This window comes from Blennius ocellaris (genome assembly GCF_963422515.1).
Source record: "Blennius ocellaris genome assembly, chromosome: 4".
Taxonomy (NCBI): domain Eukaryota; kingdom Metazoa; phylum Chordata; class Actinopteri; order Blenniiformes; family Blenniidae; genus Blennius; species Blennius ocellaris.
Genome location: NC_137653.1, coordinates 18,602,762 through 18,616,182, shown reverse-complemented (window position 1 = coordinate 18,616,182; position 13,421 = coordinate 18,602,762). Strand labels below are relative to the sequence as shown.

The following is a 13,421-nucleotide window of genomic DNA, read 5'->3' as shown; positions in this document are numbered from 1 at the left end:
AGTGTTACAGCAGGAAGACATTTAAAACATGCAGAGCACGGATCTCCTAAATGTGAGTTTTGGAAACAGTGCTATGTGCGCCCTCGGGGACCCATTAGGAGCTGGACTGGACAGCTACAGTACCTGTTTCAAGCTGTTTTACACAACTCAACTAGCCTCGGGCTTTCAGTCCTCAGTAAAGTGTTGTCTCCAGTGGTTTCAATGGGTAAGATTGTAAAGAAACACCTGAAGAGAAAAGAAACACGTGACAACAGAAATTCCAAATACTGAACTCTTTCCAGCCTGATAGAATAAAACGGACATTTCTAAGACGAGCAACAATTGTGTTGTTACTGGTTTTATATGAACAGTTACTCATTTTTTATATAATCCTCTGGATCAGTATTATCCTTCTTATCTCTGATTTTATTGGAATGCGTCTGATACACTGAGCAGTTTGACATTACAAAATGAAACAATGCACCTCAGATCTAGAAATGTTTATTTTCTAGAGCAAATACACATATCAACAAACAGAAACGTGGCAACGTGTCTCCAATCTACCTGTAAACTAGGACCTGTAAACTATGCTCTTGATACTTTAAAAACACCAACCACTCTTTGAAAACCAGTTTAAGATATTTCCTGTCCACCTGATTGCTTGAAAGACGTGTACTGAGAATGCAATGAACGTGATCATACAATTACGAAGAGGAGATGGGACGAGGCAGAAAGACACGATGTCAGGATTTGGCCTTGTCTGCTGCCTCTGCCTTGGCTCTCTCCACTTTGCCCTTTTCTCCTTGATAGAAGTCTGACTCGACCCAGCCGGGGTTCTGGGACAGCGTGACGTAGACTTCCCCATCGGTCTCTGTGACCATGTGGGTCCGCTGTTTCACACCCTTGGAGAACCATCTGGCCCCAGGCGGATTTCCATTGGGGTCGGTGGCCTTGTACAAACCCTCCCCTTCGGTCAAAGAGATCTTGTACTTGTGCTTCGGACAAATTATGCACAGCTTGCCATTAATTTCCTGTATGAGTAAATACACATACACACACAAAAAAAAAAAAAAAAATCAGGTAAACAGCCTCCTGTGGGTGGAGTGTCGGTCATTTAGGCCCTTTTACACAACACTGTGATATTTATGTTATGCATAATTTCACCAAATCAAAAAAATTATCAAAAATATGCAGTCATGTGCTATAATTTAAATGGTGTTTTGGTTTCTTCATTTCATCACAATCACAACTTCTACTCTGTTGAGTCAAACATAAACCTCACCTCAATGTCTCCATTCTGTAGCGCTCCCCCAGCATCTGGCGGGAGGAAATAGGATCAGTTTATTGCAGGATAAGCATTTCATCACACTAACCTTTTGCTGACTGGACACACTTTTGATGGGACAAGCATTAAAATGTTGCATGCATAACAAACTAAGGCAGCCTATAGGCAAATGTCTCATTTTCAGTGTTATTCACAGAAAAAGATGGGCCTTTTTTTGGCTGGATAAGATCTAAAGGCAAATAATGCAGTTATTAGATTTAAAGTGCAATTTTTATAAGTTCCTTTAAGTGGAAAAACTGTACTCACGATAACAGTAGCTGTCTAAAGCGTAGAAGGCTCCTTGTTGGTGAAGGATCAGTATATCACGACCCTCTATTGTTCTGAAAGAGCGCTTCGCTTCCATCAGTTCATCCTTTTTGCCAACAAAATATGACGCTCTTGTTGGCTGTTCCTCTTCTTTCATGGCTCTGTGAAGTCCTCCTTCCCTGCAGGGCAGGAAATACCACATTAGAATGCAATACTTTTCCCGAAATTGGGGTAAAATCTCCTACAATGTAGCAATGGACTGTATCTATGGTGTACAGTGTTTTAGGGCCAATTGTTAACTTTACATGAAACTGCAGCTTTTGTATTTTCCACTACGATTATTGTGCTGGCACCTCAATTCACTGTTGTCAGCCGAAATTAAGTCGTCTCTCCATTCAAGCAAGATCAGCACTACTCTATGCAAAGTATGAGATGTTGCGTACATCCAAAATATCAGTTATACCCATTATTCAGTAAACATACTCTAAATAAGAACATGCTCCTACTACGTGCCTTCAAAATTCAAAACAGCAAATCATTCAAGTGCCCAGTGATTGCGGCTATGACTTACATGGAGTGGCAGATATAGGCTAGAGCCAGATACAACATTGCTACATCATCCCCACGTGGAGCTGCTATTCAGGCAGTGAATGCCAAAAATATCTGAATAAAACTATGATTCATGTATAGCACAGTGGAGTAATGAGCACCTCAGTGCAGGCTGAGTAAGCACAGTTGTAGTAGAGAGTTGCCTGTCCGGGAGCCTGTGGCTAAAGCACAGGCCACTGATAAAAAAAGGAAGGAGCAGAAATGAATATTTATGTCAAGAACAAACACATTCATCCAGTGAGCCGTTAAAAACTATAGGCTACATTTGTCCTATTTCTTTAGAAGTGGGTTAAGTTTATGCACGTCTCTCTCAGTCTGCCTGGATGCCTCTCTTTCTCTATATATATTTTTGGTTTTACTTAAAAATGACAAAGCACATTTTACTCTCTTTTTTTCTAATGTTACCTTTAAAGCCAGTGGCTGCGTCTCCTCCGTCAAGTTGTACAACTGCACTGCTGACAGCTCAGGGCTGTGTGGGAAGAGGGGTCCATCTCTATTATCTTCAGACACAGGCTGTCTTCAGTTGAGCCCTACCTACATGCCTGTTTCTTATCTGTCTCTCACAGTCACAACAGCTATATGACGTTGAGGAAGTGTTTACATTTAGCATGAAGCCATCATTAAATTCTTCATCATGTCTGATTTACTGCTAACTGGTTTGATCGATCTAAATGGAGTTATAAGTCATTCTCATTTCATGTGTAACAATGGTTGTAGTAGTAGAATGGTGCTTTCAATTTATTAGAGTATTACAATCTCATGCAACTTTAACACTCACAGCTGTCAATTAAATAACCTGGCTTTCATTTGACATACTATGGTTTCATATGCAATACATTTTATGTTGTAACTTTGTTTTTATAAATCAAACTTAAATACACAGTACAGTGGCATTATGCTCAGTTCCCCCTTCACACTCAAGACAGAGACCTGTAGGCATGGGTTCCAATGCTGATAAGAGTAAGCTCTTTACCTAAACAATAAACTTCCTTTCTCCTTGATCTTTTATGGACCCGTAAGAAGGGGGTAGCATCTGCATTTGGAAGCGCCCTAACATCAGTCACATTTCTGAGAGGTGTCACTTCCAGCCTCAGTAAGGCAGCAGAATACAAGCTTCATAAAATTACATTACCAGTCATAATAAGCACAAAAAGTCCAGGTGGGCATTTCCAGGCTTTAACGTGAGTTGTTTATGCCCATTTATGCTTGCATAAAGTATGTTTTGAGGTGTTATTGTCGATTTTATATGTGGCAAATCATACATAAATAGCTATAAATACACAAATGTATGGTCAAGCAAATAAATATTTACAAAATATTCAGTTTATTTAAATCCTTCATTGCGATTTTCTAGAAAATGTGAGGGACTCTGTAAAATAATTTCATATTGCGAATCATGCCAAATATCATGGAATGATATTTATCATTATACGAATCATGGAATACGAATCATGGAAAACAAACAAGCGGAACTACTTCATCACTTCGACAAGGAGGCGGAGTGGTTTATCGGTTGCACCGCTGCAAACTGGGAGAAAGCTGCCTTGTTTCTTTTCCGCTGCAGAAAGCAAAAGTCCTTTTTAGCTCATTTACAGGCGTTTCTCTGCAAGTACACAGTAAGTCTGAGACATTTCGACATAAGTGAGTGTCTAAAGCCCGAAAGCATAAATGCTGCTTATCTACGAACACACACCAGGAGCCGTACGAGCCAATCAATTGTGCAGCGAGTGAGCGAACGTGCTAAAAACACATCTTTATGTGTCTGTGCAAACAATGAATCTGCACCAAGGTTCACTTTGACCTGCTAATACCTTACTTAAAAAGATTATAGATTTCATTGGAATAATTTGAGCTAAACGCTCCATCAGAGGCTGGGATGACTGGAAAGCTTTAAACTAGTATATGTCATTTATGATCCCAGAGGAACTTGAAGCTGTGAGCTCATTAAAATCAACATATGATAAAGTGCACTGTCGTGTTAAACCATAGATGATTTCTTTTTTTATACAGAAATCAGATCAAACACTCTTAAAACTTCTGCTGTCACTTCTGTAATTATTATGTTTGGACCTCCTTGAAAATGAGTTTTTTCAAAGGAGTGTATTCCTGCAAATCAGACCTTGGCATCATAAAGCCCAAGGGCCACATGTGGCCCTTTAGCTCTTCTTGACCCTTGGCCCTCAAGTGTGTCACTGGGGAAGCCTTGATCAAATAAAGATTACTGTGATAATTGTCTTAGTTATATCTAAAATGGTGCCATTTTTCACATTCTTCATTATGACTTTGGGTTTAGCACCTTGGCGAATAGTGTTTCAAAGAAATATTACTGAAAAAAAATCTAGTTTTTAATTTTGTTATGTACTGAGCTCAAAATGTAGGAAAAAAAGTCATCATTTCCAGACAAAGACTGAGGAAAAGTGACACAGAGGAACAGTAGCTCACAAAAATTGTTAACAAAAAAAAAAACATCTTATCTTTTTCAATAGATAATTCTTATTGAGTTCATGCCAAGTTTCAACTGTCTTCATTAGTAGTGCTAATATTTCATGTGGCCCTTTGGACAAATGAGTTGGCCACCCCCACATTTAACAATAAAATTGAAAAAGTGATAGTAGACTGTATAAAAGAACAGAAGAATATCTGAGAACGGATAAAACAAATGAGTAGTTTCATTTTGGTTAATTGCCTGTGATACTCTATCATATTAATGACTTGCACTTCATGGAATTTATTGTATTCTGTAGTTTGCAGTGTTAAAATAGGTTATTGCTTTTAAAACTTTGCTGTTGGAGCCATTTTTGTGACTTTCTTGCAACTATTCACTGTTGCTTGCAGGTCACCAGTTTATCACAGGACAAAGAAATAGTGAGACAACCTCACACTCGCCATACACGTATGGAGGGTACAGGGAGGTGATTCAGGGTCACCAATTAACCTCACATACCTGTTTTTAGACTGTGGGAGGAAAAGAGGAGGCGAGAGCACTAACCACGGCTCGACTGTGTGGCCCGCACTGGATGGGCGGCGGGTTTTTTTTGGAGATCACATGCTTTTTCATTGCAGACTTCAACATGCTGAGTTTTCATGCCTGATATTTCTGTACCACAAGGGGAATATGACCCAACCGCTACTGTTGGGTGGTCCTGGGTCACCTAGATCACATTAAGCACTGAATCTTCTGATGGTCTGATTGTTGGGTCAGGATAGCTGCCGGACTTATAATGAAGGCTGAGTTGTTGTTTTTTCTTTGCAATGTTCCTTTTTATACAGATTCCAGCTCCAGTCCAGAACTAAATACAGAACCCGTTTGTGTGCATATTTGTTTGTAAAAGATGGCACTGCGAGCTTGTGGCTTCATAGTGTTTCGACGTCTTGGCAGTGCCATCCCCCCGCCGGGAAACATCGAGTATCTTCTTTTGCAGACGTCCTATGGAGAACACCACTGGACCCCACCCAAAGGTTTGCCAAAAACCCTACAGGCAACAGTCGGTCGGACACAAATGAGCCGAATTCTCCTATTACAGCTTGAGGTGTTTTATCATTGACGTCTGATTCGCTCACCGTCAGGCCACGTGGACCCGGGCGAGGACGACCTCACCACAGCTCTGAGGGAAACCAAGGAGGAGGCGGGACTGGGGACGGAGCACCTGCGAGTGATGGACGGCTTCGTCCAGGAGCTGCGCTACGAGGTGCGAGGCAAACCCAAAGAGGTGCTGTACTGGCTGGCTGAGCTGAAAGACCCGCGGACGGCGGTGGCTCTGTCTGACGAGCACCAGGACTACCGCTGGGCACGGCTGGAGGAGGCCTGCACTCTGGCCCGGTACAAAGACCTGCAGGACACGCTGAGGGCGGCCCAGCGGCACTTAGAGGCCCAGCAGTACAAGTCGTGATGTGTCCGGCCTTTCACCGTCGTGAGAGGACGAATAAAGAAAGGAAGAAACGACTAATGGTTGTGGAAACACACATTTTGTGGGAGTGTCCAGTTTGGAAACACTGCAATGAATTTTCTTGATTGATACGTTGATTAATTGAGGCTTATTTTTTGGGGATTACAAAAGTTTATTCAAACCTGGAATGATCAGCAGGTTTCTGTCTTCTGCTGGGGTAAATGGTGTAATATATTTTTAAAAAAAATTTAAAAACGGAAGATTTCCAAAGCTTTTAAATTTTCTTTGAAATCCAAACTTGAAATATTTATCATTAATAACACATGTAAAGGAAAGTATGTTGCAGCTCTTAATCTGCTTTGTGACCAGTGTTAGCTGGTTCACTTTTACCAGTGAAGCTGCAAGTTTAAGAATCTTTTCTCTGTGTCCGTGTCTGCCATTCTTGTTTGTTCCATTGTGTCTGTCTCTTCTGATCTTATATATGTAATCTGATTGTCCCTCCATGATTTATTATTTTTTTTTTTTAAATCTTGAAGCTGGGAAGGTACATCTTATTGCAAAAAAGTTCTACTGCACAATCTAGTGTAACTAGTGTAACCATCTCTTGATTAAAATTAGGACACAATTTCATTTAACTGTAACAAACTGATGTGCTCTTGTTATTTTTTTTCTTTCAATAAAAATTAGTCTGGTCTTGATAATGTCTCAATTGTGGTGTATTAAAGCTCCAATTCCAAACAGTTTGGGAAATGTAAATAAATCAGCAATGCAATGAATAGCATATTTCATGATGTCATATTTGACTAACAATGGAACAAAAAAGAATACATCTGGTGTCAAAAGTAATAATATTTTACAATTGTATGTAAAATATTAAATCATTTTGAATTTGAGTAACGGTGCAAAGTAAAGATGGAACTGGTTCAAGCAAGATTGTAAACTGTAGCTGTCGCCACATGGTGGGGACAAAAACTTGATATCCATAAAGCTGGAACATAAATACATGTCATGACGTTATGAAATTATTTCACATGAATGTGTTTAGTGTCATCTCTCCAAAACTATGTACTTTAGAAAGATCATATTTGATAGAAACTTATAAAATTGTGTAGGACATTGTTAAGTAACAGGCTATATTGAATTGTAGACACCTGAGACGTTCAGTTAATTCTGTGCATCACTGTAGTTCCGCTGTGGACTGACAATTTTCCAAATAGAGAGAGCAAAAAGAAAGGCAGCAGCGCAAACGGAAAAATCGACGACTTGTCTATTTAATCCGAAGCCTCCTCTTGTTCTTCTGCGCTGCTCCCTGCAGGTAAGGGCTCTGCTCCGGACTTCAGTCGGCGGGATTACGTTAATAGCCTCTGCTGAAAGATGGCCTAAGAGTCATTAAAGAAACGAATGTGCTCGTTCAGCTATTACAACAGAATGGAGGCGCTTGCGTCAATTAACTGTCATTTTTCATTAGAAGGACATGCGGCAAAAACTGCATTGCACACCTATTATGAAGGGGGAAGGTCAGTGAAAGTTCTTGGAGTGACCTCTATCATTCTGCTGTCATGAGATACATAAACTGTCGGGGGGGGGGGGGGGGGGGGGGGGGAGAAAAATGTGAAGAAAAGAGCTGGAATTCCTAATTAATTTCATGCCTGGCTGAGCACACAAGCTGCTCGCTCTTTGATAAAAGATAACTGAAGCTCCTGAACCGAAATAACCCCCATGATTAATTATTTACTGTGTGACTCCCTGTATCATCTTAATAAGATGCATGAAATATTACAATATCATCTCTACACTATTGAATCAGTGTACCAATGCATTTAATCAGAATGCAATTATGGGCCATAATTCAGCATGTTGACATTTGACCATGAAGTGGTTGTTAGCAGTGCAGCAGAATCAGGAGAAAATGTGCTTCTTTTTTTTATGGCCTCCATTTATGGCTCTTATTAAGTTTGATTTATCTGCAATCTAAAGAATTCATTTTAGAGGTTTCTGTTTCCACACTGGGACACTGGAGAGGAATGGATTTTGAATGATGGTGCCCTAAGATGTCAAAACAATTTAATAGTTAAAAAATTACACTAAAACTAATGTTCAGACTGATTCGTCAGTGGAGACATTAAGGATTATACAACACTCGGTGTCTGATTGGACGAGGGACTTTGTTTGAGTCCTGCTATTCAGTATAACAGCATCGGGACACTTCACAGCGGTATCACTCTACATTTAATGTGGAGTGTCACACAGTAGAGCAACTTGTATTTAAAGACCAATAGTCTTTAGGTGTAATTAAAGAAGTAAAAAGTATTTTGTTTTTAATTGTTTCATTTTGGGGGGGGGGGGGGGGGGGGGGGGGGGGGCTGCACTTTGGTTTGAAAAGGAGTTTGGAGGAGGACTGAACCACATGCAGAGTTTCTATGCATTTTATTGATCTCTTAAATTTTCAGCCTATTTCTATATTTATAATGTAGTGGAAGCAGACTCAACTTAAAGTTTTGATGTTTTTAACAATGACAATAATCAAGACTATTCTGATTCTGTCCACAGGAGTTGTCGAGCTTCGTGAGAAGTAATAAAGCATCCATCTATCATTCATTATATAAAATGCGTGGTGATGGGGGGTACGGGAGCTGATCCCAGCCGACTACCGATAAAGGCAGCGAACGCTCCGAACAGGTGGACAGTATATTACAGAGCAAAGACAGAGAGACACATTCACAACAGAGTCGTCAATTAACCTCAAACACGTTTCTGGGCTGCAAACTTTACACAGAAAGTCCTTCAAGCCTGGACTGACCCAGGACCACAACCACCTTCAACATTTATCACAACAATCTAATCAGTTCATCATACAGATCATGTCCACGCAACACTCTTGGTAAATATGAAGGGCGTCCGGCTCGGGAAGGCAGAAGACTATCCAACCCGTACAACCTTACAAACAAGAGTCAGCGTTGGCAGCGGAGAACAGCAGACCGAGGTCACAGCTCACACAGTCTCACCAAACTTGGACAGCAGGAAGACTGAATATTTCTTGGTCTGATGGAAATTGATTTCTGCTGCGACATTCAGAGAGTAAGGTCTGAATTTGGTGGTAACTAGATAAAAGCTCTCCTCTATTCTGGTGTTTGTTTTACTGGGGGGTGAGTCTGTTGCTGGTGGTGGTATTATGAGGGAAACTTTCTCGCAAATGTATGGCCATCATTGAAAAACAAACAGATTCTTTTCCATCAATCAATTTCTTCTGATACTTGGGTTAGGGTAACCCGAACCCTAATATGTTGAATACTCTCTGTGTAATTTCAGAATGTCCTGCATGAGTACCAAGATTTACAGCGTGACTTGCAGGGAACAACAGATAATTAACTAAAAGAAAGCAGAATAAAGTCTGTGTGTACCCATATTACATCCAAATAACTGCTTCCAATCGACTAAATATTACATTTCCTTCACTGCTTGTGAAGGAATGTATTGTATTGCATTTGTATTCTCTTTCAGTTCCAAATATATTAACTTCACTCCTCCAATATCTAAAGCCATTGGCTGTCATCAATGGTTCTAATATTGTATTTAGCTCAGGGTCAGAAGAAAAAGGTGAGCAGGTTCCACCTGACACCAGATACAGTACAGTGGTGTTCTTATTGAGGCCACCGAGCACAACGTGGACTCAGAAAAGAAATTATCAGATTTCAGGAAACCCAACAGTGGAGTTCCCAGGGAGCTAATCTCTGTCCCATTGTTGTAAACACAAGACATCAGAAAAGCCGGCACTTAATACAATTCTTCACACTTGTTTAAGACCTTTGCTGCGTGTTTATTATGAAAGAGTTTGACTTTATTGTAAAATGGAGCTTTGTTGATTTGTAATCATACAAAAGTGACTCAAATGTTTGACTAAAGTCACTTTCCCCCCCAAAAAAAAGAAGTGGCAGAAAATCAATTCCAATTGCAATGTTGTTTTTAGATCCTATTTGTGTAATCTAACCCTTAAAGATAATACACTGCTAAACAAAAGTAAATCCTGTTAGCATTTAGCATGCAGTGATAACCAGCAGTGTAAAGTACGGTGAAACCCTTTCAGCAGGCTTTATCGACATACCGTTTTATTTTGAATAGTTTTCCAACTTGACCACAATAACTGTCCATTTGCATATCACTCCTTTTTTTTTTTTTTTGTCCAAACTCACCGTGTCCGTTTTCCACAACATGTGAGCATCGCGACACACATCAAAGCCAACAAATGTGTTCTCTTTTTTTTTTGTCGTACAATAGAAACTTTATAAGTGACATTTGCATCCTCACAAACACAAAATAGTGTGGAAATTAAATGAAAAGAAAATCAAATATGAAATCAATGAGGACAGTGTTTACATCGATAGGCGTGGACACATTGTGGTATCGTCGTGGACGCGAGAAGGCCTTGGGGGGGGGGGGGACCTCACACATGGTCAGCCCTCACTTTGAAAATAAAACACACCTTTATGCACCCACATGCTTACACGCAAACACACACACGCAGAGTAAATTCAGTTTTTGTATGCAACAACGTGTATGGAATAACATCTCAACATCTGTGATCCTGTCTTGTGACTTTTTCTTCTTCTTCTTCTTTTTTTTTTTAATAATAGTTGGTGTTTCTCTTATGTCAGTTGGTTCTGTGAATCTTTTATTCCACCTTGAGTACAAAAACCAAGACGTGCACTTCTAAAGAAGTTGACATTTCTATTATTAGAGCTACACTACATCTTAACTTATTTTTTTTCCTAATGAAATGATAATGCAGTTTTGGATTTCTTAAATTTGTAATAACGTGGCTTTGATGCAACAGTTTGACCTCTTGGGAAACTTTGTTGGGACAGTTACAGAGACATAGATGAGAAGACGGAGTCTCTCATTCTCACCTTCTATCTATGGGCTTATTGTCCATTCATCTCTTGATCTGTGCCAAATAGCGATCTATGAATTATTGATGAAGTACATCTACCTCAAATTGCCTCTTTACTTTCTCCTGTACATGGGTGTCAAATGTCAGATGGTTCATCTTCTACTGGAGGGGGTTTCCTAATTCAGGATCCATAAAAAGAAATACCAACACAGGTTGGTGGGGTCTCCTCTGTACCAACAATAATGCCAATAATGGCCCCTCTGCTGCCCCCCCCCCCCCCCCCCCCCCCCCCCCCCCCCGACATGGCAATGAAGCCCCCTCCACTTTGCACTAGAAATACAAAATGATGCATGAAGTGACTTCATCATGAATTCTTGTTCACGTGCTATATTCCACCAGAGGATGTGAGATTGTGTTTCTTAACACATCATTTCATCACATTTGTGAAGAGACTGCAAGAGACTGCACCAACGCGAATATACAGCTTACCCGTTCTGATTTTCAGGGTCAACCAACTGTCTAACAGTAACTGTAATTTACACATATTGCCTTAATTTGTCATTTTAGGTTTGGAGAATTTTTTTCTTATTCCAAGTTGTAGTCAGAACTAGCTACACTGCTGCTGGCTTGAAACATATTTAATGACGAAGCATTGCGGGATCAATGTTCTCAACAAAGCCTCCATCACAAAGCGTGGCTTTAATGACATATTCCATTCGCAGACACACACACACATGACACACACACGAGTGGTTCCTTTCATTGCCCACTATGGATCTTATGTCTGAGCACCGTGTGGGACGGGCAAAACTGGAGACAACATAAAGAAATGTTCTGAATTTCAGGGATCTTTCCGCCTTCTGTGCTGTGTTAACAAATCCAATAAAAGGTCCATTTCAGAAGTGGATTTTCCCTCTCCGTCAACAGAATCCAGTCTTTGTGAGCCTCCAGAGCATAGAGCCAAGAAAAAAATGTTTCCAAAATCCAAAAGGAGTCTCGTGAAGAGTTTTTTTTCCCCCCTCTTCTTTCAAAACAGCAGTAAATCCACTCCATGCATCCATCGCTCCGCAGTTTTGAAAATAAATGGTGGTGTGGGGTCATACTTGGTTTCCTTGGCATAATCTACATCCACTTGAGTCGCCATTTGCCCCAGTGCTTCGCTGTGTCGGAGAGGCCAACGGGCTCATAAAACAAAGCTCAAAGTGTGTCGTTAACTAGATGCAGCACAAGTAATAATAGTCCCATTATGCCGTTTGGTGTTTTCAAAAGCTTAATACTCACAGGGTGAGAGTTGCTGTTTTTTTTTTTTTTTAAATCAGTCAATTCATTTGCCAATTCAGGCATCCAATAAAAGCACTAGAACGAGGAGCAAACACACTCAATGACTTCTCAGCTGGACAGAGTCCAAAAGGTCATTTGGGCACACTAAAATCTGCACTGGTTCCACAAAAACAAAAAACACGGAAAGCCCTGACGTCATAGCCAATGTGAATGGTGAGCGTCAATCCACACGCGCACAGAGATAACAGGCAATCAGTGTCATATTCATTCAAATGTATTTCTCAGCTGCATGGTGGATTTTGTCGCTCGTGGATAAACGGACTCAACGTGGTGTAGCACAGTAACGACGTTCAGGAAGCTGCAGTCAGCAGGTGTTTGAGTAACAGATCAAATCTGAACACTTCCCCATCTATTGCGACATAATGTAAGTAATGCCTCCAGGAAAGGATACATTTTCAGTTTGTTTGTCTCTTGCCTGCTACCAAAAAAAAGAAAGAAAGAAAAGAAAACTCTATCATAAAGGACCCTAATCTGGAATAATAGCAACACTCAGTCATGTGTAAACGGCGGGATCAGAGAGATTTGGAGCACTTTGGGCCCTCTAATAACACCCAATGATACAGAAAGTAAGAAAAGGAGGTGGAGGTGAGGAGCAGTTTGCGTGTTAAGATTCTTGTCGTCTGGGTTTTCTCTCTCAGTCAAAGTCTATTGAGGCCCTGAGGTTTAAGAGGCAGAGAGAGGCGTGGGAGGCGATGTGGAAGAGAGAAACAAACAAACAAAAAAAAAAAGGTCTTGCTGTAACCCCTCACCAAATGATTGCTGCTTTGAGGGGGTTCAGGAGGGAAGAAGTCATGACGGATACCAGCGAACGAGTATCCATGAGGAGTGGAGCCACTGCAGAAGCCTCCGTTTGCAAGTTGAAGCTGATTGCATCGAAGTGGAACAAGAGACGGGCGTGAGGGGACAGAGACATTCCTCCGCGGGACACACGGAGACGGGACAAGCCGACCAGCTCATCGACTAGGTAATGAGTCAAACAGCGAAGTGACCGAGCCATTCCACAAAACACAAGGAGACAACGACCCCCCCCCCCCAAAACAACAGAAAAACAAAAACCCAGCAACAAGGGAAGACACAGTGGACAGAACCAATCTTTCTTTCAGCACGAGGACAATCGATCTGAAGT

General features: G+C 40.8%; 2 protein-coding genes across 3 annotated transcripts; one reads left to right on the top strand and one right to left on the bottom strand.

Moving 5' to 3' along the window:
* rfesd (Rieske (Fe-S) domain containing) lies at window positions 1–2,647 on the bottom strand. Its single transcript, XM_080495538.1, has 4 exons — window positions 2,585–2,647; window positions 1,571–1,749; window positions 1,262–1,296; window positions 1–1,010 (listed from the first exon to the last, which is right to left on the bottom strand). The coding sequence occupies exons 2-4, from the start codon at window positions 1,725–1,727 to the stop codon at window positions 723–725; spliced, it is 480 nt and encodes a 159-aa protein (XP_080351664.1). The 5' UTR covers window positions 1,728–1,749; window positions 2,585–2,647; the 3' UTR covers window positions 1–722.
* Window positions 2,648–3,699: 1,052 nt separating this feature from the next.
* On the top strand, window positions 3,700–6,865 carry nudt2 (nudix (nucleoside diphosphate linked moiety X)-type motif 2). 2 transcript variants are annotated; one of them, XM_080495855.1, is made up of 3 exons: window positions 3,700–3,795; window positions 5,450–5,638; window positions 5,747–6,865. In XM_080495855.1, the coding sequence occupies exons 2-3, from the start codon at window positions 5,512–5,514 to the stop codon at window positions 6,067–6,069; spliced, it is 450 nt and encodes a 149-aa protein (XP_080351981.1). In that variant the 5' UTR covers window positions 3,700–3,795; window positions 5,450–5,511; the 3' UTR covers window positions 6,070–6,865. The 2 variants fall into 2 exon arrangements, with proteins under 2 accessions (XP_080351981.1, XP_080351982.1); XM_080495856.1 differs by having other exon boundaries at window positions 3,720–3,795; window positions 5,512–5,638.
* Window positions 6,866–13,421: the final 6,556 nt, after the last annotated feature.

What these genes read in the sequence shown, in the direction of transcription:
- nudt2 (XM_080495855.1), top strand. Translation starts at nt 5,512, where the DNA reads ATGGCACTGCGAGCTTGTGGCTTCATAGTGTTTCGACGTCTTGGCAGT. An exon ending in CCACTGGACCCCACCCAAAG is followed by an intron (nt 5,639 to 5,746) that starts GTTTGCCAAAAA and finishes GCTCACCGTCAG; the next exon opens with GCCACGTGGACCCGGGCGAG.
- rfesd (XM_080495538.1), bottom strand. Translation starts at nt 1,727, where the DNA reads ATGAAAGAAGAGGAACAGCCAACAAGAGCGTCATATTTTGTTGGCAAA. An exon ending in TTTAGACAGCTACTGTTATC is followed by an intron (nt 1,297 to 1,570) that starts GTGAGTACAGTT and finishes TCCTCCCGCCAG; the next exon opens with ATGCTGGGGGAGCGCTACAG. An exon ending in TACAGAATGGAGACATTGAG is followed by an intron (nt 1,011 to 1,261) that starts GTGAGGTTTATG and finishes TTACTCATACAG; the next exon opens with GAAATTAATGGCAAGCTGTG.